At 38.3% G+C, this 27773-nt stretch overlaps 1 protein-coding gene across 4 annotated transcripts in view; it reads right to left on the bottom strand.

The window, feature by feature from the left end:
- Window positions 1-27569, bottom strand: part of LOC108667776 (casein kinase I) — a 36791-nt gene extending 9222 nt beyond the window's left edge. For 3 of the 4 annotated variants that reach the window (XM_018154840.2, XM_018154843.2, XM_018154842.2), the window contains exons 1-8: window positions 27197-27569; window positions 25165-25205; window positions 24435-24507; window positions 24102-24119; window positions 2422-2573; window positions 1853-1967; window positions 1107-1397; window positions 425-573 (exon numbers count right to left, since the gene is read on the bottom strand). In XM_018154840.2, coding sequence (XP_018010329.1) covers window positions 425-573; window positions 1107-1397; window positions 1853-1967; window positions 2422-2573; window positions 24102-24119; window positions 24435-24507; window positions 25165-25205; window positions 27197-27425 — 1068 coding nt within the window. In that variant the 5' untranslated portion in view covers window positions 27426-27569. The remainder of the gene's footprint in view (window positions 1-424; window positions 574-1106; window positions 1398-1852; window positions 1968-2421; window positions 2574-24101; window positions 24120-24434; window positions 24508-25164; window positions 25206-27196) is intronic. The other variant, XM_018154841.2, reaches the window with a different exon arrangement.
- Between the last annotated feature and the right edge of the window lie 204 nt (window positions 27570-27773).

The following is a 27773-nucleotide window of genomic DNA, read 5'->3' as shown; positions in this document are numbered from 1 at the left end:
TATCAAATCGCAAATACGACAGAAAATTTTACAAGAAAACGATTGACAAGAGCACATTCACGAATAAATCTTGTTAAATTCAGGTTTTAAGATTTAGTCATGAGAAGCGCAGAACTCAGAAGTAATGAATAATAATGGGAACATAAATAAAATTTTATACAAATACATCGTTAAAACGTAATGCACGAGGTTAAATACAATAAAAATCATGAAGGTGCTTCGGAAGTTATTACTTGACAGAATTTTAAAGACATGTCACTTGTAACAAAAATTGTATCCACAAATATACAATTGATGCTTCTCGCCCAATGTTGCTCACTCTCAATAAGAAACTTTCTGATTTGGTTGTTTCAAAACCGAATTTATAGTTTCATTAGCTCAAACATTTCACACAACCTAAAAGTCGAGCAGTGGCATATCTCACCATGGTTTTGCCAGTCCAGTCAAACTCGCCATCTGCTGTGAAGCCTCTCCTCTCGAAGAGGTCCTGGAAGAGCTTGCGCAGGTAGTTGTAGTCAGGAGTTTCGAAGAAGTCCAATCGTCGCACGTAGTGTAGATATGTCGCAAACTCCTCTGAAATGCATTACTTAGCGTGAAAACGTGCAATGGGGGTGCAATAACAGTATCTAAATTCCTATTGGGACAAATATTTCCAAACAAAGAACAATACAAGGTTATATATATATTTTGGGTTATGCAGTTGAGGATCAAATGATCAGGACACAGTGAACATGAATTAAGCGCCCAGATCGCAGACGGTATCATGAGAAAAACATGAAAAAATATGAAGGATTATGTCAAAAAAGCATGCGCTTTTAACGCCAACTTTTATAGAACTCAAAATACTATTTTGAACACTTGGATAACACTTAAAATCTTCACCTAAAACAAAAATTTGGGGCGACATCTCTGAAAAATTGACACGCTTCACATGTTAAGTCACAGTCAATTCCTTCAACATCACAAAATATAAATCAGACAAATTTATCCCGACCTTGCCCTTTGTTTCAAAACGAATACATTTAGAAATGTTTAAGTTAAGATTCTGAAACTAGATACTTTAATTGAGAGCGGGGGAGAGAGATAAAAGCATGAATTTCACCCACCAGGATAGTTCTCACAAAGCACTTCCACTGGAGTGGCTCTCTTGGTGTCACCGATTTTCTGGTATCTATCTTTGAGAGTCTCGGCCTTGAGTCCCTGCCAGGGCAAGGAGCCTCGCAGGAAATACATGAACATGTGACCGAAGGCCTCGAGGTCGTCTCGTCGTGACTGCTCACGTCCCATGTGTGTGTTGATGGACATGTAGCGAGCTGTGCCCGTCAGCGACTTGTGTTCGCGATACGGGATGTGTTTGTTGGTGTTCGGGTCGATGTATTCTTTGGCTAAACCGAAATCTGCAATGCAAAGCACAAGATTAGGCACAAACAGATTCAGCTAATATGAAACCCGTGAAACGGCAGGTAGTTACATCGAAGTTTGGTTCTTCCATTGATTTCTAATACGACATAGGAAGTAAGTAATCTTTAATGAACGGTTAATGTAAAATGTACCTATATCACAAAAAAAAAATCAAATACAAACACCATTACATTTACAATAATTTGTATGCACTTATTAATCATTTTTTTTACTAATTGCACATTAATTTGCGAGTTTTTATTTTTTCATTCGTCCATAACAGTCCTCGTTATTCCTCGTTTTAAAAAGATGATAATATCTGGTATCAGCAAATCAAATAATATGAGGATCTGACTAAGATATAAGGAGATCAATAAGTTTGAGATTTTGATGTATACAAATGCACGAAAGATTATATATAAACGCGAAATTCTAACTCTAAATTACTCACCAATAATATGTATGATTTTGTCTTTTTTAGTGGAACTTCTGCCTATGAGGAAGTTCTCAGGTTTGACGTCTCTGTATATCAATCTTCGGGAGTGGACATATTCTATTTTGTGGAGCTGCACAAAACAAGAAACAATCATTTTAGTAAAATTAGTGATAATATTGAAGTGCTCCGTGAAAAAAACGACGTGTTTTTCATTACTTAGATTATTACTTTGTATACTTATTTTGACGGTATAACTGTTTTTTCATGAAGATGCGCTTCAATTTTACTTGAAAATGTTATTCACGTGGAATTGTCATCTTTGGGATATTAAATACCACCGACAATATCCTGCACAAATATTGTACCACAAGACAGGTTGCAATAAGAGTAGAAAAAAGCCTGGTACCGATTCATCAACCTACATAAACAATCTGGAAAGGACCGAGGACCGTGAAAATATATTTACATATACATACACGAGAAAATCTTACACGAGACGATATTTGGTTAGACTGGACAAATTTCTTCCCGGATCAATACCATAATGTTCTCGTATAAATGAGGTAATTAATGTCATGACTCACGAGTTGAATGGCTATAAGGAGGACGGTCTTAAGGGAGAAGCGTCTGCCGCACATATCGAAGAGGTCCTCCAGGCTGGGCCCCAGCAGCTCCATGACCAGGGCGTTGTACTTGCCGCACACGCCGAAGTAATAGAGCCGTGGGATGCCCTCCGCTGCACACAAAAAAAACATTAAGTACGGAAGAACAAGAAGAAAGTACTAATTAAATTAAAACTAATTAACTAGAAACCTTATAACAATATTTGATTAAACACACATAAATCACGGAATGGTTTCGTTGTAGCATGAGAGTAAAAACTTTTTTCTTCCCATAAAATCGCTAAACACAACTGACGGATATATAATTAAAAGAAATGTATACATGTACAATCTGAGGTGTTTGTAATGGTAATCCACTGACCGCAAGACGAAACCGTAGTGTATCAAACTAATGAATCTGTTATAAGTCAAAAATCTAGATGGAACCATTCGAATTTATATGACCGTTCGAATTTATAGGAGACGTTTTAATCCAGTGTTGTTGGTGCAGTGAATAATTTTCGTGTTCAACAACTGAAGATCCGTTAACGAAAAAGACGCCTTCACTTGACAATATCGAGAACTCGCCAAGTTCCGCAAGAAGTTGCGAAGTGCTTGCGTGAACTCACGACAAGGGCTTGTGATAAAAAATGCCGAGGCTAACGGAAGCGAGTGTCAGATGACCATTCCGTTGTGTATCAGCTCGCTCCCTGCACGGCCATCTAACACACAACACCGTACGCTGAGGATAAAATCACCGTTCTTATGAGCACTTCTTCTTTTGGTACAACAAGTCTCCATGATAAGTCGTTGAATAGCGTTCAAAAATCAACGTAACATTAGATCCAACACAAGACAATCTTTGTTTCGTAAAAATATGGCACGTTAAAACAACATACCGATAAATACGTTGGAAACCGGCAATAAAATTCAGTGGCATCATCAAGAGCTTCTTAGGCAATGTATTATTGTAGAGAATGTCAAGCAGAGTCGCCATACTACAAATAATGCACGGAAGGCCCTCATCAAAAATGCGAGAAGTAGCGGTTTCAGGCGGCGCACAAAAATGACTTCACTTGCATCGTCTCGAACAAACTTCTGTCGAGCGACGAACGTCATCGACTAATGGGAATCAACGAATATAACATCGGGCAGACACAACGATGAAGTAATTGACGAGAGCACACGAGCATGACTAATGATTATCGGCCGTGTTCCCGCAGTCCTTAAATGAAAACCGTTCTGTTAAAATTAAGCACTAAAAATTTCTATTATGGTTTCGAAAACAGAAGATATTACAACAATTATTAATAGACATCCCCGTGAATAATTTTCCCAGTCTGGCGAATCATGTCAAAAAGGGTCTTTCGGAGGAAAGGAAACTTGTACTATCGCTGAAATGCAGAATCTAAGCAATATTTAGTTCAATACGAGGGATTGGTGGAACGAACTCAACTTCTTTTTAACAAAACGTAAAAAGATGTTAAAATCTTTTTATAAAATGTTTGCTTCAAGAGGAAAAGTTCAAGAAACTGAAAATTTTCCTCTCATAATTCTTAGATCGTCATGATTCAAACTAAGAGTAAACTGCGCCAAATTTCATATGACCAAGCAGTTTATCCCTACAAAATCTTACTCAAGAACTTTTCAAGACGTGACCTTCATTATTTCGGTGGTGATATATTGTGAAACATGCCCGAGACTGCAGTTTTACCGATCATTAATTGGATTACAATAATTCAAGGAAATAGAAACTAAGAATTTTTAAAGCAAGATAATGATCGGAGTTCTGATGCCTCTTTCAAGTAGCTTACAAGCCCCACATGTGGCCAACTAGACCTTACATCTGTACAGGAAATGGAAGTATCGAAGAAGAACAAAGTGGCGCTCTTCACATAGTTGCCCGTCAAGTACCATTTGAACCAAAAGAATGACTATGCCAGAACTAGGCGCATGCACCCAGCAGTCTTTGACAACTGACAACAGATGCGCAGGTGACAGACAAGACTGACCGTGCACCAAATTTGAAGGAATTGTCGGTCTCTTAACCCTTTACGCCCTGGAGTGACGAATTCGTCACACAGAAAAAAACATCGGTTTTCCAACAATTTCACGTTTTCTGTCATTTTTTCGAAAAATTCACATGAATAAAAAAAGTCTTAGATTTATTTTTTACATATGTGTACCAAGTTTCAAAGTTATCTGTCGGTAAGTAACCGAAATAAAATTTCCAATTTCCAATGGCAATGTCCAATTTCTTATGGTGGATAGGTCAGAATGTCAGCTTTGAAGTGAGACTTAAAACCGAAAAAGTGAATTTTACGATTTTCATCCCAGAAATTCAGGGCGTAAAGGGATAAATTCAGTCAGAAGTGTAATATAGCGAGCTTACCATCAATAATCTATTACAAGCTTTACCCTAGGGTTAAAAACTGTCAGCGATTAGTGAAAAAAAACTAAAATTAAAAAACAATGAAATAAGCTTCGCTTCACACGGCCAAATAGCCGACGGCTGCAAAAGAACGGTCTGCACGACATTCATACACCATGCAGGCATAGGGGCAGCTGCGCACAAATAGGAGCACTGAATTATTCGTATACTATTAATTTGCTCAAGCAGCCACGAAATGATTACATATGTGCAGTTCTTTAGAGTACGTTTCTACTTACTTAGTAAGTACTGCAAAATGTTGGGTGGAAATACATGAAGCCACAGTCCTATTGACTCTTCGTTTCAGAAGCATGCATACAAAATATTGGTAAGCATATCCAAAATAAGTATAAATATGCAGCTAACAAACGATACCCAACACTCAACAGTCTAGGTAGAAATGTTTACAAGTGATTAGCGCACGCCTTATCGTATTAAAAGAATCAATATTTTCACTCATGACGCAATCAAGTAACTGCAAAATTACGTAGGTACATCAATTTTGTTTTCACATGACAACGAACAATGAAATTTAGCCGGAGCTCAAGTTCTGGCTCAACTGGTCGAAACCCTTTCACACAAGAGGTTTTTGCGGCTAGTTATACAGGGTGTTTCAGAATTAAGTAACCCTTTTAATTTGTTAATAAATAAAAAACTAAGAACGTTATGATGAATCATGATGAAAATTTAAGGCTTGATAATTAAACACAAATTTAGCAAGCTATACAGGATAATGACGTAACTTTGATACAATATTACCATGAAAATGTTCTTCTTTTAAATAAAACAAGTTTCAACTTCATAACGTTCTTAGTTTTTTATTTATTAACAAATTAAAAGGGTTACTTAATTCTGAAACACCCTGTATATTGGGCAGTAGAGTACATACGCATACACGCACATTTCCAAGATAAACATTATATCGAACGCTGATGTTCTCGCAGAAAAAAAAAAAGTTTCTTCGTCGCGGTAATTTTACACTGCAATAAAATTAAAAGTTACACCTGAACATTTCATAGAGGATACTCGACTCGGACATCTGGCAATTAAGTTTCCAGGACAAATAATGTCCTTGCACTTGATACATCAGCCGCTATTATTCAAGTTCAAAGCAACGACGGCACAGAAAACCATACCACTATGAAGAACTAACAAAGGTCATTCTATTCATTGAGTTTCTAATTGAGTATAAAGTCATTCACACTACATCAGATGCCCAGTAAGTGGCCGACGTGAGGCCATCAATAATCTTCTTGCTATTGTTTCATGTTCATTTCCGCAGTAGCATCTCACGACCTGCATTTAGTACGCACAGGATAAGCTTCACTGTCCTTGACGTTCACGCTCAGTCTTATTCACATGCTAAGTTACGACTTAACCGTCACTTCTGATTCAAGGCAAGCAATAATTTCATTAATATTAAAAAAATTATTCTAAAATTTCTCTAGATCCGAGACGAAATAAATGCACAAAGGCGATGCATTTTCAAAAACGTTCTATTCCAATTTTCGATAGCAGTCGAGCAAGATTTTTAAAATGCAAGGCTAGCCTCAAAATTTCGGCAACAAATTCAAATAACAAGGTAGACAAAATTTTACAATTTTCGTGCAGACCCATTCTAACCCAAGCCAAAATGATTTACGAGGCTCTATAACGAACTTACGTATCGTTCGTCTAGCGAGTACAGCAACTATTTCCGCAGGAAAGCTAAGCTCCGACAACGTCATGAAGCAGGAAAATCGGTTACTTATTAAACTTATTCTTTCAAACATTAGATATTTAGTATGCATCCTAAGGTATTGGGACAATCTCATTCGTCTTTCTCTCAACATAGTGCATGCCGCATGGATATAAACATGCGTTGTTCTCCAAATCCCACGCGTTAGGATTGTAACTCCCTTTTACGCCCATAGCGAGGCTTGATTCTCCCACGTTACATACCAGCAAGGCAAAAAAAGCAAATTGAGAACACATGCAGCTGCTCACGCCCATAGCAACAGCAGCAACGACATCAAGAGGAGGAACTTCCTACCGCTTCCGGACCCGCGGCCAACGCTGTGCACCACGCGCGAGATTAAACCAACGCCACCCATCTCCTTGCTGAGAACCCGGCACCGAGCTCGTCCCACGCGGGAAACAACACGTTTCGAGGAGTGTTTTATACTATAATCTTGTATACTGCATCTAACTTCACAGGATAGAGTTTTCAGTGTTAAAAGATAGGATACCCTTCGTTTCACTTATCTACAAGAATACAAACTTTGCTCAAGGCCAGATGAAACTCTGCCGAGAAAAATCAAAAGAATGAAAAAATCTTGAGCTTATTTCCGGTGGCCGTCATACTGCGAGTTTCGAAAGATACACATATAATTGAAGAACAAAGAAAATTCTCAGATGTTCTTACATACCGTATTCTACTCAACAGATGGGTCGGCATAGTATTGCTTGAAACTTCACGCTGGAGTAAATAATTTTAACTTCCTTCAATTTGAAAGCAATCAGAAAACACAGTCCTCAAGCAAAAAATAATATGCGTTTAAATATTATTTTATAAAGACAACACTTCTAAAAATGCCGGTGTCTCAGATGGTACAAATGTAAAATGAATTTCTTATTTTAGTTCTAAACAATAAAACATCGAAAAAAATTCTACATTTAAAATAAAATTGAATTTTTCAAATTATTTATTCTGTCAATTGATTCAAGCATTGTCTCTGACTTTACGCAAGTGTGCAAAATTTCAGATCTTTCAGATCGGTTTGACAGGAGGAAGTGTGTTAAATATCGATTATAAGATTTGTAGCAGACAAATAAAAAAACTAGAAGTGAAGAAAGTTAAAGGGAAATGTCGTAATAATCCACAATCAAAAGCATTTCTTGTGGTGCCACCAATATGACATCTGAAAATAATTGGTTCTCTTAAGGATCGTATAATCGAACAATCAATACAACAAAAAAATGGTAGCCCGCTCACCATCACAAACGAGTCTGAGTGAAGCGAATTAAGCTCAAACAAAGCGAACAAGAACTGGCGGACTGCACAAGACAGGCGAGTGTCTCTGATGGCGCAGGGCGTGTAAGAACGCAGAACAATGCTAGGCTGACCTCGCTGCTTATGCACAAAATTTAACAAAATTAATGTCATTAATGCCTACCAAGCTTTCACGACCGGCTACTGGGACGTGACCACTGACCAAGGCAAGCGCTGGCCTCGAGGTGAGACAGAATGTACGCAAACTCTATTCGTAACTTAAAATTACAACGGAAAATCCATAGGGGATTTAAATGCTTACGGAACAGAAGTCTCGAACTCAATGACAGGTATAGCTTAACATGAAAAGTTTCAATTCTGGAAGGTAGGAAACCAATAGATATAAAACTATAATAAAAATTTAAAAGCGAAGAAAACTTCACAAAAATGTACCATATCTCTATTGAAAACGTTTTAGAATACAGCTCCATCGTCAGTTCAAAAAATCTAGAACACAAATACAATCAGAAGTTGATACAGTTTTAATTCAAAAGAAAAAATACAGTACTTAAAACCTAAATTCACAAACAAAACAGGTTAAAATATTAAAAAGTCATCAATTCACAATTTCTATCCTATTCACAATTTTGACGGTTAGGCATGGGTCTTCCTCTCGGCCCAACTTTTGCGAATATTTTTATGCGTTTTTACGAGGATTCTTGGCTAACCAATTGTCCTCTTGTTTTAAAGCAAATATTCAATAACAGATACGACGATTACATTTTTCTCATTTTCAGCTATTCCTCTCATGGTAAACTTTTCTTCGATTACCTAAACTTGAAACATAATTTTATTAAATTTACCTTGGGACTACTCAACTCATTCTAACAATACTTTGTCCTTTCTTGACTGCAATATTACAAAATCGAATGGCCGTTTTCAAACAACTATTTTCCGAAAATCGGCTTATACCGGCCTAAGTACCAGCTCTTCTAGCTTTTGTTTTTTTTCTATTCAAGTTTAACGGGCTTCTAACACCATTACACTGTGGTGTTCGTATTTGCTCAACATTCCATGCCATGCACTCTGAATTTGAATTTCTGGGCAATATCTTTTCGCTTACATGGATTTCATTTTAGCTTGGTGTTTACTCAAACTAAGAAATTCATGTCCAAACGATACAGTGAGGTTGTTTTAGAGACCAATAATAGGAACGTTGTTTGTTATCTTCCATATTTAGACCATGCGTCCGAAGCTATGTCAAGAGAATGAAAAGATTTGTTTATAAAATACTTCTCAAACATTAATCTTCATATTTTATTGGTGAACAATTATTAAATGGCACCTTTTTAGGTACAGAGATGTCCTCCCTTTTCATATGCAATCGTCCCTAGTTTACAAATGTAGTTGTGCGCGATATGCATCTGCGTACGTAGGGATGGCGTCACGCAATCTTATTCTAAAGGTCGCAGAGCATAAAGGGAGGAGTAATAGGACTGGGCAGTTACTATCGCCTTCTCCCCATTCGGCTGAGCACACTCACGTTACGTTATTGCACTTCGGCTCTTCAGTGCAACGTTCCAGTGTCTGACAGCGACTTCAAGGATTTAGCTTCTAGTCCTGGTGCTTCCAATGTGCGTATTTTAGAATCACTGCATATTTTCTAAGATAGGCCTAGTTTTAATGCAGCCTATAGCTCGTATCCAATAGAAATTGTGATCTGATAGGTATACACTTTACTACTATGTCTTTTGTTTGCAAGTTTATGTTTTAAATTCCGAATTTTTTCTTTTGAATTTCGACTGTATTAACTTCTGATTGTATTTGTGTTCTAGATTTTTCGACCTGACGATGGAGCCGGACTCCGGGAAGTTTTGAATACAGATACCGTATGGTGAATAGCTTTGGAGTTTTCTTCGCTTTTAAATGAGTGAATTGGCTATTTAAGCAATTTTGTGACATCAGAAGCTATAATGCAATGAGAAATTACGATGAACAAACCAATAGAAACAAAATAAATAAAAACACAATATCAAGAAATAGCTCTCATCATTGCTTTATCTTTCGATATCTGATGAAGATCTTTTGAAGATATCTTTCAATCTTCGTAAATACAACTTCGAAAGATCGCACGGGGCAGTGGAACAATTTCATGGATCATTAAATGTATCTTACACGAGTTATTTGATAAATTATTATTTGTATTGATGCGCACAAGTCTAACGAATAATCGATTCGCAATCTGGTAAACATAACCTACTGCAAGTGGCATAAGCAAATCACGTTTCCTTTCCTCAACCTGATAGCTCAGCACCATTTCTAACTCTCTTAACGAGTCTGCGCCGACCTCATCGCATCAGTAGGTTGCAACCTAAGTTTTAATGCGATTTGCTGTTCTGGAATACTGACTTGCTGTTCGCCTATTGCGACATTGAAGGAAAGCGCCAGAAGTACAGTCTACTTCGGCGCTGACTCGTCTCTGGACACGAAGGGGATCTGAGCTGATAGACTCGAGGCTTAATTGCTCTCTCACGACGTACGAGTTCTTATTTCGGGCAACACGAATCTTATTTTCTTCTGACCTAAAAATGGCAACGTCGAAGCTCAGTAGTAGATTTGAACTGTGAGACTCTAATTCTTTGTGTTATTTGATTTCAATGGATGTGGTCTCTATTCGTTCGTCAACTTTAACACCGTTTTCTATGGAAAGTGAGTTAAGTTTATTACTACTGTAATACCGATGTTATGGTGCTTCTCTAAATAAAACAGTGGGAAATTATTGACTGCCTGGTAAAAATTATTCGTTATACTGATATGTTCAATTGTAGTTTTAGTATCTTAATTGGGCCTGAAATTTTAAAAAGTAAATTGTTCCAACTAAGTGTCTTATTGTTACTTCAAGATTGAACAAATTAGCATTTTTCTAATGCACAAATCAAACTTCTCTTTAGAATCTACGAAGTTTTTTTGTCGTCAATAGAGCTGGGGCAGTACTATCAAAAATATTCCAAGAGTTCGTAATCACTGATGGCATTTCAAGCTAAACCCGTCAATCACTGACGAAAAATGGGCGGCTACGTGTACTTAAGCGAGTTTTGATAGTACGCCCCTGGGTCTTAAAAAAAATTATTGTACTCCTACTAATATACTTCTAATTTTAGGCTACATATACTCTTAATTTGCTGGCAGAGGCGAGAGATGATCAGGGATAATATGAGCTCAACTCGAATTTAGTAGAGAGCTTAATTTATAAATAAATATCTTGTTTTAAGAGTCTATGAAAATCTAGCATTCAGGGATACATCTTTAAACTCGAGTTTACAAAAATTCTAACTAAGACCGCGAGACAATTTCTCGTGAAATTATTAAGGGGAGCAAGAACCCAGCCATTTGCTAGCTCACTCCAAGCTATAATAAGAATGAATTAAATTTCGTAAAGCTTGACGACTCATAAACGCAATGAATGGAAACTGCATACATGAAGGAAGCGACAGAGAAATCAGTTGTATATGAGAACGGTAAGAGTAAAAGAGTAAGAGAGTACGGACTAGCAGGTATTAACTTGCCTACGCTACGATAATCCAGAAACTGTAAACTCAATTCAATAGCCGAATTATCATCATGCAATGCGAAGCGAAGTAAGTTGCCAATGGCGCTGAAGCGTTCCCCAATGATGTGCATTGGTTTCCATCTCGCGTACTGCAAAACGTAAAACAATACCAGCATAACTGGTACCGCTTCAGTGGTGAAACATCACAGCCATCACGGATGCGGCCTGTCAACGATGACACAGTGTTCGTTTCCTTCATGTGACGTCACCCATGCACGACCTACACAGTATAAGCGACGGTAACCAATGAAAAGCCAAGTCCATCATGTAGGGCAGTGGTTCCCAAAGTGGGCGATATCGCCCCCCTAGGGGCGGTGGAAAGATTTTGGGGGGCGATAAGGAAGAAGTGGTCGGTAGGGGGGCGATATTGGGGGCGGCTGTCCAAAGTCAATGTCAGAAGTTCGAACGTTTGTTAGACGATTTGTACACAACACGTGCAGCACATGACTCCCAGCGATGGTTTTTTTGTTCATTTGTTTGGGAGATATTTTCTTGATACTTGAATTTGGAGATTGGTCGTGAGACCGGCCACGAGTCCGGCCATAAATTCGCCCGCGACGTCCTTGGCTTCTAGTGCTGAAACAGTTGAAACTGCTGAAAAACATATTGGTTCACTAAATGGGGTTCTATTTGTGAAATACACATCTGTGTTTAACCTTCATCTTTTAAAATTTCAGCGTACTAAATTTCAAGAGAGTGGCGTATGTCTGTGGGGGGCGCTAGAAATTCACTAGGGGGCCAAAGGGGGCGCCAGCCTGAAAAAGTTTGGGAACCACTGATGTAGGGCGTACGATGCACCCGCCCTTGTGTCAGCGAGCCTATGTTTATTACATGCGCGTTTGTGCATAAACACGACATGTGTTAAGCCCCGTTGTTAGAAATGGAGTTGAGATTTGGAAGAAATTAAGTTATTCATTTCAACAAGTTTTCCATCATTGCAAAATGGTCTGAAAGTGAGTAGACAACTATTTAAATGTAGCATGGTTCAGTCAACAATAGCTCAACAAATTATCGCACAATAAAAAGGTATTGCTGATATCCTCTTGCTGATGCATCATTCGAGAAGTTACATAGTCTTGTCAATTTGACAGCTAATATTCACACTATATATCTTTAGAACAAATGAATGACCTTTAGTCGAAGATCTTATTTGAATTCTGAACTGGTAGCGTTTTGGCGAGAACAAATGCAAAGTGAGCCAATCATCGCTGCATGTTCCCTCACCGCGAGGCGATTTGTAAACCAAGTAGCAAAGCCCTTCAATTAAGAGCACGGTAATTTACCGGCAAAATGATCACAAGGTTTCTCAATTTGACAACTAACATATTATATCGAAGACGTAGGATCATATGGGAGCCCTAAAACAACTGCACACCAAGAAAATGCTGCTCCACATGGAGGGAAACTAACTACAAAACAGAAATACAATGCATCGCACTAACTGCAGTAAAACAAGTCGCTAGGCAACAGTAGATATAGAGTAAAAACTAGCTGCAGCGCGTTTCCAGCTCACTAACCACTTCGCATGATCAACCGTGGAACAACAAATTACACGAAATATAAGACGTACACACCCAAACCGTTTCTTGACGAGGGAAAATGCCGCTAGAAACATAGCTTAAATAGATATCTTGCGCTCATGAATTGAAATGCAGGAGGCGTGTTAATAATTAAGTGCTTGGTTTACGTCCGTACTGCTGGAAACACGTGCGCCTCTGAAGCAAATGAATCTTCCTGACCTTGTGTTTACAGAATCTAATCCCACACCGAGAGCTTGTTTACAAAATAAACACGTACGAATGACGGGAACAACCAAGCATACTGAAAGTACAACTCAGTAATCCTTGAATAAAAGTTTGAATAATTAAGCAAATAACTCCTGAATCAAAAAGTTTCATCGTAATTATTTTCAATAGTAAACATAACTAATGTCCTATGTTATATACTGACATTTTTCGGAAAATACATAATTGATATTAATTATAATTGTTAATACTCAATTAATATTCATAATTTAGCAATTTTAGTAACAAGTAAATATCGGAAAAAGATGGAAAATAAAGAAGACTGGATAAACGTGGATGCGTACGGCTCAGCGCCACGCAGGCGCAGACACTCAGTTCGCTACCACGGCCCCGTTGACTAGGGAGCGATGGAAGAGAGCGTGACGGCTGAGCCTGGGTCGTTGGTGCAGCCTGCACTACTACAGCTATAGTACCTCTGTTCTGCACGCTGTCTAATGTGCCAACATCCCTCGTGTCAATCAAGCAGCTGTAAACAAACAGCATGAACATTTGTCCCTCGTGTATCTCCAGCGCCCCCCGCTCTGTTAAACGACGATTCAAGTGGTGGCACTATCTTCATAAACACGCCTCACGATCGATGCGGCACCTTGAAATGTCGCGGAACTTGAAGGACGATGAGATATCTGAACCAGATAACAAAATAAAAAGAAACACAACAAAAAATGACGCAACCAAATGAACTCTCCCATACAGGACGTTCTCTACACGGACTGCAGAAAAATACATTTAGCGGAGACCAGCAACTCTAAGAAGCAAAAAGCGCCTTCCTATATTGCAGCTCACATAATCAAGTTATTGAAGCAAATGTTATTAAATGCTGTAGACGTCATCTGAATGCCGAAGTCGTGATTTACTTGAACCACAGAGCACGGAGTGAACGAGGAGCTTTGGTTCAAATACTCGATTAAGGTTGTCGCATATAAATGAGCAGGAGAAAGTTAAATAGCATTCATGAATCTTAATGTAACGTCCCTGATTAAGAGGAAAAAATGTGATTATTCGCTTAGAAGAAGCTCGGTATGCCAATACTAATTAACTGATTAAGTTTCAAGGGAAAGCACATAGCGGCACACATCAACATCTAAATTATGAAGTAGGACGTTCTGGTCTTCCTATAGATAATTTCGTTTGGTTCTGGTGAAATTTCCAGTATGAATCAAAAATCAGTTTTGCTGGAACGCCAAGTACAGGAAAAGGTAATAACGGCGCGGGAGAAAGAATTCCTAGCACCAATCAAGTATTATCATGATTTCGACTCCAAACATTTTTCAGTAATTCGATAAAATAAAAGTTCTTCCGTACTTTTGTCGTTTAACAGCAGCTACACTATTGTCTCTTCGAATTTCTCTTCAGCTATCAATAACAATCTGAAATCAATGCTTTAAGATTAAAATGCAATGAGCGTGTATTAAAAACATGTCATGATAGCCCAATCTAGACATTAGACGCAGGAAAGAAAAAACTGACGAAAGGAAACATCTGTTCTAATGTAATAGTAACTCAACAGCATTTGAGGGCCAAACAATTTCCCACTTAGTTAGTTCATATTTACTATGAAATGGTTTGAACTACTTGAAAATCAATATATACAACGCCTATGAGCTACATCCGTTTACATTGCTTTACAAATAGTCTTATTCTAAACGGTTTATTTGAGTAGACAGCAGCAGAAGCAAGAGCAACGACATGCAAGAGAAGACGAGATGCCATGCATGCAGCGGCTCCCATTAAAGCCGTGCTGCTACTGCAAACGGAGCTCAAGCACAAAGCTCTTGTCTGTCAAAATGTCAAAGGTCTACCAGCCTGCACTTCATGCTGTGTCAATGAATGACAATGTGTTCATTTCACCAGTTTGTTTGAACGATGAATACAATGGAGGAAACACAATCAAACCGGTGGTGACAATCAACCATTAATTGCTATGATACAAAATGCCTTACTTTATTAATAGTTGATGAAGCAGCAAATAAAACGTGCTCCACTATCTGGGGCATGTTCCCGCTCCAGCCACTTCATGAGAAAAGAACCTAAAAGCAAACACACGCGATCCATGTACTGCAACATTTTACTTCCACCTGCAATAGTCAGATCACAGAATTTCTCAGCACAGATCAAGTTGTTGGTTGAATATGAATGATAGATCGCATTACGCTGGATTCGTCGCAAAGAAACAAATTTTCTGTAAAAATGGCCTAAGCCGATACGCCTGGCCACATTACGGATACAGTTGAACATTGATAGCCAAGGTGAGATCGATCAACAGCAGATACTAGAAGTCATTGTTGTACAGAACTGCCAAACTAAGAATAATGTCAGTTGTTTAGACAGACCAAAGCAAGCAGCGATGACAAATAATTTCACTAATTCGACCCCTTTAAGGGGGACATAAGTTCTTATCAGATTTTAGCAATCGGAAGAGAGCACGAATGCATTTCACAAAAAAATATAATTTCCACCTTTCTTTCAATTTGAACTAGAGCAAGGCAAGTGTGGGTAAGCAGCTCCATAGCTCCATGAGAATGCTAATTATCTAAACATTTTTTTATGATGAGCATGTCGGACTCGGCAAATTAATGATTGACATGCAACAGCTCAAGGAAATCAAACTTCCTCAATTCAACATAAATTTATGTACAAAAGCTAGAGAAAATTGACCTCATTCATGAAGGCAAACATAACAACTGAGAACAAAATTATCTAAGGTTAAGGCAAGCCGTGAAAGCTGAGAATCTCTTCTTTGCAGGCGGGCGAACTAATGATAACATAAACTCATTTCAATGAAAACCCTATAGTAAAATACGGAATGCGTTTAAATAAATACATAACACGTACGGAATTTAAATCCAAAATAAATGTAAATGCGCACACTAAATTGAAATGGGCTAGTTATTTCGGCGCGCAGCACTCTTTATTGATCAAACAATCAATTCATGAATAAATAGAGGGCAGCTGGAGCAAGTAATGCCGGCCTCAGCGATACGAAACTAGCACGTTACCATGACGATACTTCGTGACCAGCTGATGACGTCAGTCGGAACGTACGATTAGTATTGTTTGTGTGTGCCGCACGACATGATTGTAAAGTAACTAATTGTAAAGGCGGTATCACGGTTGAGCTACTATGTCTAATAGAGCATAGTTTCCCTTGCACAAGAGCAACTGCTGTCTGCAGCCTTGAATAACACCGACGCCGTGATGATGCACCAGTTCCTCGAAACTTGCCGGGCTCTGTGCTCCGAATAATTTTTCATTAGAATATTGTTCACGACATTGCCAAACGAAGTTATTGCTTGTAAACACGTACAGGGGGAGTCGTGAACATAATTTCCAAGACCAAGTGTCGACAACTAGTTGACTTCCTCGGGATAAGTCAAAAATCATTTGGGACAGGCTAGGGGAAAACAGAGAAATATCAATACTGTTCAACTGATATCTAGTAATATAAAATTAATGCATCAGTACACATATATAACTAGAGATATGCTAATATCTCTAGTAAACGATTAGTAACTAAGGTTGCTGAGAAATGGTAACGTGCATAAACTCAAATTCATAGTTGCGTAAAAACTATGATGAAAGATGTGCAACTTGTAAAATAAACTTCGAATTTGAAGATAGTCAAATGTAATGGAACATAACAAAATGCTAACTTGTGACTTAACTAAACACATTGGAACTAAAATTATGATTTTAATTCAAGCTTGAATCTAACTTTATCCGAGCCCCATGAGAACTATTGCAAATCGTACAGAAGATGCATTTCATACCTATTAATCAACTGCTGAAGTTCCAGTAGCAAAATGCATCCATAGCTTCTACATCAAGCCAAAAATTGTTTATAGTGCCATCAATACGGACTACAATGAACAAAGGCCAGCGTTTTATAAATTCAAACGCAATTCTCAATAGATTTGAAAAACATTGAGTATAGCCAGAGAACAGTCAGAGATGCTTGTTAAGATAAACGTTTCGTGATAATCATATCGGTCATTTCAAAAGCATGACCTTCAAATAAAAATGATATAGATTTCCGTGTGACTGATGAGCTGAAATTTGAGTATTATTTCAATAAGTAACAATTAAGACCTCAACAAAGCGTAGTACTCGGAGAATTTCAATAATAAAGCGATTTTGTAGCCACGATTAGATGTCTAGACATGTTGGTTAGCGTCTGACAAGAGACATGGGTGACGTTATCACTGATCGGCTATCATCTCACCAAGTTCGTAGACATAATTAATTGCTCTCTTTGATTAATTCTCCGCAATGCCAGCACGCTCAACTAAAAACAAACAAGATAAAATTACACTCGGGAAATGAATGGATTATATTGCCCATGGTGTGACACTCTTAGCCACAACACGAGCTGCGGGCGGACGTAGAATTGTTATACCCTATTGCCTACGTAGACTGACTGGGCTCGATGATATAAGGCCACAAGTGCGTCGATATTTAGACAAAGTCTTACTAATTGAAATTAGTTTACAGTATAGACAGAAGTGGAATTTACAGGACTTGTTTAAACTCATTCAAGTTCAATTTTCATTGGGAATAATTAATGGAATCTGAATGTAGGTATATAAAACTCCCCAAAAAATCATGACGGGAGAACTCCTCATGGTACTTCGCACAAATTATCTCGAACCCAAACAAATGTATCGCAATGTGACCACACGGGAAGATTGACAAACCACTCTGATATCTCAGAAAATATCTGGACAAATGTTACGAAGGGTCGGCACGAGGGGACGGGTCAGGTGTACGTGCCCCAGCTCGTCAATAGCGATCAATGCGGGCAGGGGCAATTTGCCATGCCCCTTCTGCCCCATACCCATCGCCACCGCAACCACTTCCTTCCTCACATCTGCGACAACTTAGAGCATATCTTGAAGATCATCGTCAGATCACTTCAAGAAATCGTCTTGCGACCTCTACTAGAAATCGTCTCGAGTATTGACTTATGACTTACTACAGTATTGACTACAGATATGACTTACAATATCGAGCAAACGAAGTAGATCATCGTTGAACAGATGGTAGTAAACATGAGCTTACACGGAAGTTCAGAAATGTTTATCAATTCGTGCTAATAATTGAGAAGCAATTGTTAGTATCACAGGTTATATTGAACAAGATAACGAACAACTAAAATTCGAGATTATATGCAAATATAACAACAGATGAGGAGAAAACGCCTTGGTGATCTCAGACAATTTTATCAATAGAAGTACTGAGTGAATCATCTTAGTCATTCTTTGGAAAATGATGCCAGCCTAGCTAATTTAAGTAAGAGTCTTATTACTCCTTGCCAGCCGCCGGTAGCTGTTACTATTATGTGAGAAAAATCCAGGTGAGAAAATCAAGGCGCTCAAATGTTCATTATCTTTACCTCAATCTTCGTCGCAATTTTGCAGTAAGTAGCCGTTGTAAAACACGAGCGTCTGAAGCAGCTGACATGCAACTTAACCTGATTTATTCTTCACGGAAACTCCTACACCGATAAGCCGCTATCACCAGGAATACATTATGCGATGAAGTCATGAAGATAAGAGATACAGGTTGTTATCTCGCTTTAAAAGCGTGTCATGATAAGGATGCAGGATGTGGTAGAACGTCTTGTATACGGAGTTGTAGAAACTTTAGTCTCCCGATGTAATGTATTAATCATTACTGAGAACTAATGATCCCTCTATTACTGTCAATATTTTTAAAAGACAAGAATTTCTACAGTACACATAATTACAATTTGACGTGACACACAAATGAACGAACTTTAGTGGTATAGCAGATAAGATGATAATGCACGCTTCAGCAGGGTCGCAGATAGTTGGGTAGAAAACAATGACTCATTTTCAATCAACAGCTACATATGCTAGGATCAACAAGCAGTACATGTCGCAATCATGGCAGGTGCAATCAAGAGAAGGTTATCACACACCAATGACAGTATTCGATTTAATACTCGAGGAACCTATTCGAGGCAGATTACTTAATGGTTTAGGTAGACTGTGCTGAAAACAATCGATTACTCAGAGTGAATGATACGACGATGAGCAAGTATAGCGTGGTCTACCGAGAGCTAAACCAGAACAGATAACGCCATAGACGCAGTAACGCAGTCACCAGCTGTAGTAACGCAGCAGCAGGTCGTTCCTACGCAATTTTCAACATAGATTAAATTTGCCCTAAATACGAACACAAACATGAGATCTTTATCGGATGTTTCTTACGCAGGCGTCTGTAATACTGAACGCGGTAATCAATAGGATGATAGGAATGAACTCCATGTACTCGTATTTTTAACCTAAACCTTCAGTTAAAATTCAGATACACGAAACTGGTAACTGAATAGGTTTTGAAACGTTCTGATTAATCGCAACCTAAACCTTCAGTTAAAATTCATGTATTCACAACCAATAGGTAACTGAATGGCTTTTGTGACGTTCTGATTAATCGCATATTCCATTATGACGTTCATCAGACAGGAGCTGAAGGGTAGGTTGTGAACTAGAACGCTGCGGGTTGCCCTCCACCCTTGACGCTCCAGAGGAGTGAGCACCACAGAGGACGTCCTTGGCAAGCAGTTCACGCTCGACGTACAGGCCCAGCGCATGCATGACTTATGTCTAGGAATTTGCTTACGTCACGATAGGCTGATTATCATTCATGGAAGCTAAATATTAATGGAGTACAAGTAAACTCTTATCCCGGTTGAACAACGCAATAGAATAAATCTGTGGCAGGTCTTTTAAATCTTTTAAATAATATACCAGGTCGCACAAAGCATTCAGACAAATGCCTTTCATAACAGAGGAAGTTGCTTTCAAAGAAATAATTTGATTTTCACACAACATGAGTATGGAATAAAGACCCGACGAGCTGTACACAGGAATGAGTGATGAGCTACAATGGTCAAAATAAATCTTAAATCAAACCTCCCATTCTATTTTAATGGACCTAGATGACCGAAATTCGTATGCAAAACTCTTTGGCACATTTTTGGTGGCGTTAAATGAAGCACGCTTAGTGGTATATTTTCATCCCACACTGAATATTGACAACAATAACTAAATAGCTGGCAATGACTCATGTGATATGGTCAGTGGAGCTGTCTAGGATGCGTCAGGGATATCTTACACTAAATGTCACTCGGTCATTTCAAGAAACAGGTTCTATATTAATAAGAAAAATTGTGAGCCCTCTTACACAGCTTCCACAATTATCACTACGGCCATCGTAAGTCAACCAAGATTTCACGTCTGTGATAAGAAGGTTTAACTTGAACCCAGATCTTATAACTGTGGTAAGTCAATAATTTGTATCTGACCTTAGTTGATAAGGAGCTCAGACTGCAATCAATCTCGGCAGCAAAGCAATTCCTACAGAAAAAAAATTCAGAATTTGCGGTCAATTAGCTCGCGAAGCTTGTATCTACTTGGCCATAGAGAGGGATTACCCCCACAGCGGCTGCATGTTCATCATTTTCGACTATCATCGAAAATGTTCGTCAGTCGTGAACAATTTTCAAAGAATATGGGAAGTTGATTCATTGTTGTCATTCACGCGATAATTTGCGAATGAGATCTAGGTACGGGATCTTCTTATATTGTAGATCTTCAGGTACGAAATGAACAATATACGATCTTAATTACACAGCAGACGCACGTTGTCATGGCGCACCGCTTTCAAAAGCTTTCAGTGAACTATTATGAACTTATAACAATGTTTTGGATAGTTCCGCAGTTCATCAACAGTTAAACTAACGCGTATAGCTCGCGTGAATTGATACACTTTGCTCGCGCAGTATAATGAATATCTAGAATTATACTTAGAACAACAAATTTAGCATCTCTCCATACTAACAACTAAACCCTAATTACACTAATTATCCTTCAAACAGTTACGTACACGACACAGCCATCAAGTTTTAAGTTCGACGATGATTGAGACAAGCGAATATATATAATTGCTCATCCGCAAAGAAATTTTGTGACGGCGGGCGCCTTTCTGAGAATTCAGGGACATCGCTAATGACATTGACAGCAGCATTCAACTGAGTCATGTTACGTCACTCACCTTCGTAAATTTACGAGGCCTAATTTATAGTCTTTCAAGAATTAATACTATATAATTATTTCTATAATTTATAAAATAACATAATTAATTAATTTATATAATTCATAGACTTTCAAGAATTCTTAGCTAGACACTACGAGGGAAACCATGATGGGAGTCACGTTTTTTTTATTTCTAGGGGATAGTTCCCCTAGAAGTAAAATTTTTAGAAATTTTTAGTCGCAAAAACGATCAAAAATCGCTAGATATGAAAAGATCTAACTACTATATGCTAACTATAGATAGCTAGATATGCAAAGATCTAGTTACTATAACGCAGTACTAAAAAAGAGATGAATGAAAGCTACACAATACGCATGAAACAAGGCTCGGGTGCTGCGTAGACCCCCTCCCCCCCACCCGCTCCGTCCAGTCATGCAGTCGCCTCGTTTCCTGGAACTGGAAAGCGACTCCCTCTCTCATCTTCACCCCGCCCCCCGCCGCTCTTCACACGCGCCTCTCTAGCAACTCCCAGCAACCACATCATGGGGAGAAAACGCCGCTCAACAGCATGCATTTCAGATTTGATCACATCATAGAAATCCGTTACCCTTTGCAGAGATGAGCGTCTACAAGTCTACGTCAGCAAACTGTTGCGTAAATAAAAACCACTGACTTGGATACCAAATGTAGACCAGTGGCATGGATACAAATGCTATCCTTTAGTTAGGCTCCTGAAATTTACAGGATTAACTTCAGAATATGACCAAAAAACTGAAGAAACTAACCCCAAATACAACGGCAACCCCTATATAACAACTACGTGACACTGAGTTCGTGGGTAATTAAAATAACGTTTTTGATGCCAAGCCTAACAATAGGCGAGTGAAAACAATGAATCGCGGCGCAACTTGCAGTGAAATTCACCGCAAAAACGCACACAGCTTACTTGTCCTAATTGAAGAGAATGATAAGGAATAGTCGTGGATTCGAACTCGATCACAACATTGTTACCAAGATAGCCGTCAGAGAGCTCTTGATTTCATTGGCCACAGCCTTAGGTCTAATTGTGCGGCTTTGATATACGAACGCTGCTTAAATAAAAGTGATAGGCCAAAATATTCACTACCGAGTGAGCGAAATTCATGCAATTGGCTCAATAATAGTGATGAGTATGACATGCTTCCGTTCGGCATGCGATAAACCCGAAAGATGAGACGCATAGCATTACCGTCTTGGTCGGTTTTGAGACTGATATTTGCCGTCAATAACTGCGATACGCTTAATTAACCGAGCTCTGTGGAACAATCGTATGTTTTTTTTCGTCATTTAGAGGAGCGGAGACCGAGACAAAACAATGTCACACGATTCTATTTACCTTGAAAACTTAACGAAGGTTACTGAATTTTAAAAGTATACGCTTGAAGGTACAACAGTAAGTAAAAGTATGTGCGCATAGGTACAAAAATGAGTAAAAATATAGGCTTGAAACGTGCAACTAATTTGATGGTATTGTAGTATCTTGACACAAAGTAAAAGGACAGAATTAAACATGGGCCGCACTCTTCTTTTCACAAATATCACAATGTTAGGTATAAGTTGATACGTGAGCACAAGAAGGCGGGAAGCAAAAGCAGTGCGTCAGCGGACGTGAGGGAAAATAGAGCAGCCACAACGAGATCATCTCTAGAGCTCCCGAGGAGAAGCCTTATTAATGAGGATGAAGAGCAATTTGACCGCCGCGTGTTGGGATTTGCCACTTCCCCTGCCACAGAGCTACAGAGTGCCGTGAAATTATATACCAGCTGCCTTGCAAAAAAACATTTCAAGCAAATCCTCTAAATAGCACAACTCTTGCACTCAAGGGCAAGTAACACTTAGGATTACGTACACATGATCGAAGATAATTAAAAAATAAAATAAAGATCGAAAATATTTCGTAACATCCGTATGGTTCAAGCGATAACGAGATGAATTGTACAATACCTCAATTGCCTGTCTGGTTAAATATTACCAGAAGCTGTACAATTACCAACCGCATTGTCGTCAGCATATTTTATTTGTAGCGACTTATGAGAACGAATACAACCACAAAAATATACCAAGAGTCGTAAGAGGTGCTATGGCGGTAGAATTTCGGGTAAGCGGGCGAAAATTTCTTGACCATTTTCAAACGTTCTACAGCACACACGCTTTTTGAAGGAGAACATTGAAAATAAGTTTTCAAACGCTCTACAGCACATACTTAGGTGCGTTTTTCAAAGGAGAACATTGAAAATAAAAAATGTACATCTCATAAATTCGCAAACTCGTGCATTTAAATTTATTCCTAAATCGTGCGTTTACGTGCATTAGGTTTCAAGTTTCGCAATAGGTGTTTTGATTACAAATTAAGTCAAAAGTTGATGCAGATTTCACAAAGGTTTAGTACTTTACGAAAAAATATTACTCAGTACTCACTGCAGTGAGTGACAGCGCATTTTCTCGTTGCCGAGTATCATGGATACTCGGCAACGTGAAGTCGCAGACAGACAGACAGACGGACGGACGGACGGACGGACGGACATGACGAGCACAATAGCGCCTTTTATACATAAATGAGAGAATGCGCTAAAAATATCTGCTCGAAGCTCTAGGAGTTGGTGAGAAAGCTCAAACAGATGCGCTAGAAACACGACCGAATTCTCCTAACAAGTCGACAATCGCTTAGGAGTAGCACAATACTATATACTATCACTTAGGAGTAGCACAATACTATATATTATCACTTAGGAGTAGCACAATACTCACGTCTGGGCTTATCTCCTTCTGAAAGAGAAACGAAACCAAATTAGAGCCCGACTTACACAAGCCACATGGAGGGTATCTATGACAAATGTTATTTCATCCTTCAATACTAATATTTAATTCATATATCAAGAAACACTAATTCATGTGTTCAAATGAAACGAAAAAGTTTAAAATAAGCTTTCGCCAATTACCAAAGACAAACAGGATTTAATCAAAGAACTGTGATTTATCGAGATGGAAATATTTTGATCAATAGTGCGTTAGAGAAACTATGCAGAATAGGCCACATAAACCTTAAATTCAACACGAGCTTCTAGTGCATTCCATACTCACCCCCGACAGCGTCGAGCATGCGATAAAATCTGTACTCGAGGTGCAATTGTGGAGCTTTCGCTTTGATGGGTTCCTGAAAAAACGAAATGAACGACATTTGATCAACGACGAATCATTCCACGTCGACTGATGGTAATATAAAATAATGAGGAAATAGTTCTGTATATCGCATATCAATTTAATTAACGAAAAATATATCATTTCACGTTCGGTAAAGTTAGATAACATATAATTTCACGTTAAACGAGATGAATAACACATTAGTTCATGTTAAATAAAATCAACAACAGATCGACTAGAGAGAACTGACGAGATTCTGTCCAAATTCGAACAAATGCACGGTTGAAATAACGAGTATATCAAATAAGTCGGCCCATTCTCATAGAGTTCATACAGCATCAACTTTTAACGTGAAAAAATGTTTGAAAATTCGACATGTTCGAGCTAACAGACAAATTTAGAATGATATTCCATTGAAACTCATAACAACTGACACGGTCTGGGCTTCATGGCAATGCAATATCACATACCTAAAGAAATCCATCGAATATCAAGAAAAAGTCTTAATAATCGAGATCATAAGTTCAAGCGTGGGCGAATCCAAGTGACCAGAGGGTTTAGCAACATAACTTTTAACGTCCATCATGAACTCTACAAAAAAATTTAAACACTGAGACGAATTAGACAGACAGAATTACGATATCTCAAAAACGAACAGATAAATACTCACCAATTTAATCGCAACATGTTCATTTGTATATAGATTTTTTCCTGAAAAGGAAAGAAAAACAGAATTAGTCACAGGGATATCAGTGCTCAGCTCAGAAACAAATACTTCGAGATCCATTAACAAGCTGGGGATAAACCGATTAAAATGAACAACTTAACACCAAAATCTCTCGTCAAATAATTTAGAACCAAATGAAACTTATGCAACAACTCACTAGATTCACAAACTTATGGCTGAAATTAGAATCAGAGGTAAATGCCAAACTCGCAGTTTGCTTCAAAATTCAAAACTTTTGAAAATAAAACGATAAACTGCACAGATACAGAAAAATAATTTCACTTGGCCTACGCATCGCGGAAGCGATTCTCAAAATTAATTGGGAAGACCCTAACAGGACGGAGGAAAGTATTTTTCATAATAAAGTTAGAAATCGAGAAAACGTAACGAGGCAGATGGATATAAACGGGAATGGTCATAACGATTCGAGACGCACGGTAACGATACGATACATTCTAATGAGGCACGAGATGAAAGGGGATAAGATAAATAATTGAGATTACAATCCGAGACATTACGGGATATTCCATTACGATCCGAGACGCAACGAAGCATCTCATTGCCATACGAGATACAACGAAGCATTTCATTGCCATACGAGATACAACGAAGAATTTCATTGCCATACGAGATACAACGAAGCATTTCATTGCCATACGAGATACAACGAAGCCTTCCATGGCGAGACACGAAGCATTCCATGGCGAGACACTATGAGATATTTAAATAAGAAACCAGACTATGGATTAGCGAGGTCAAGCCGTGATTAATGACGGGCAGTTGGGCAGATCTGGCGGCACTGGGCTGCCACAACTTGGACGCAATTATCGTTAAGTGAATTGTCTATAATTTCCTAGACCGATGTAACAAAATTTCATTTTACGGGGGACTTGTGAAAAAACAAACGAAATGCAAGAAGACTACGCGGTGTAAGCTAAGCCAAAAGTCAGTTCAAACTTGAGGTAATATTTACAAGGCAGTACGAGATAGCTTGACTGGTAAAACATTGTAACAAATTTCGGATGCAAAGGCATTATGCAATTTTAACATTAAAAGTTAACTGTTACATCTCACGTTAAACATAATTATACTTCGTCTTGTCTCGGTATCATTCCAGATTTTCAACGAGTTGAAAAAGTCTTCATTTTTATCGCTAATAGGGAAAAAAGTAGATTGTTCTATCTTCAATGAAAAACGAGACGCAGAAGCTTGACTTCAGTCGAGTTTACTCTCGAGCGAATATCATTTGAATAAAGAATGAGTTTGATGAACCCAGAACAAATAAGAAGCATCGAAGCCTAGCATATATATAGCTGAACACAATTACAATGTGAACATGTGTTACGCGAACAAAAGGCCTTTTTTTCATCGACATTGCACCAAGTAGTTAGAAATTAAGCAACACTAGCAAACATCTGATCAACATCACAGCCAATGCAACAATGAAAAATACACAAATTAAACTACGTCAGAAAGCTGTCTATAAGGCATTCCAAAATTAAACCTGAAAATCATTCCCTCAGAGGACAAATTCAATCAGGTTGTTAATGCACAATATTTAAGAAGCTATATGTGCTACTAAGCAGATCGAAATTAAATAATTAAGGTCACTTGTTTGCTTAAATCGCAAATTAACTAAGAATTTAAAAGCAAAGAATTCTTTGCTCTTCCTTTGCTCTTTATAGAAAGAGCAAAGAAAGGTTTTCTATAAATATGAATTTTGGTGGACAATTCTTTGCTTTTAAATTCTTAGCACATCGAAATGTTCAAGCCTTTGAATAATTTTCAATGTTAAATGCAGAGTACATAGTTTTATATATTATAATCTCAAGCCATATTACAAATAAGGATAAAATCTACTAAGAAAAATTTATATATGTCTATTTCAGTTGTAACAGGTAGGGAATTTCTTGAGACCAACTGATATACAACAATAATTACAAAACAGAATCACTTGGAAGGTAAGATGACTTACCTAGTCTTAATTCTCCGAAGTTACCACAGCCTATTTTCTTGCCCACTCTATAGTTGGGGCCCACGAAGAGTTCTAACGAATTAGAAGACGATGATGTACGCGAGCCAGGCTGCATGGTTGGCCCAGTCCGGTTGCTTGCACTTGTTCTGGAGACACGTCGAGAGTTTGGATCTTGGTCGTCTTTATTGCCTGTCCCGCCACCTGCTCTCGGCCGGTCACTCTTTTGCATTGTGGTAACAAGCACTTCTCTTTAAAATAACATCTCAAACCATTCCATGTTTCACCAAACTACACCAACAGGGATGTGTTAACACCATCCTGAATGCACACGATTACCTAAGTCATGGCACTACCACTAACTCATAAGGAACATCTGAAATGAATAATTCATTCATCATTAGATAACACATAGTAATTAAAATTCCAAATATTCTGTCATAAATAACAAAATTGTCATCAATCATTTGTTTGTCCAATTTATTGCAAGTAGCTTTTCATTTCACTGACAATCAGCCATTGAATAAAATATGTTCTCATAAGTTTCATGTTGAGTTATTTTACAATATTTTCCTCTTCA

Source organism: Hyalella azteca, unplaced genomic scaffold, assembly GCF_000764305.2.
Source record: "Hyalella azteca isolate HAZT.00-mixed unplaced genomic scaffold, Hazt_2.0.2 contig3349, whole genome shotgun sequence".
Classification (NCBI taxonomy): domain Eukaryota; kingdom Metazoa; phylum Arthropoda; class Malacostraca; order Amphipoda; family Hyalellidae; genus Hyalella; species Hyalella azteca.
Note: the sequence above shows the minus strand (reverse complement) of the source record. Positions and strands in the feature narration are given on the sequence as shown.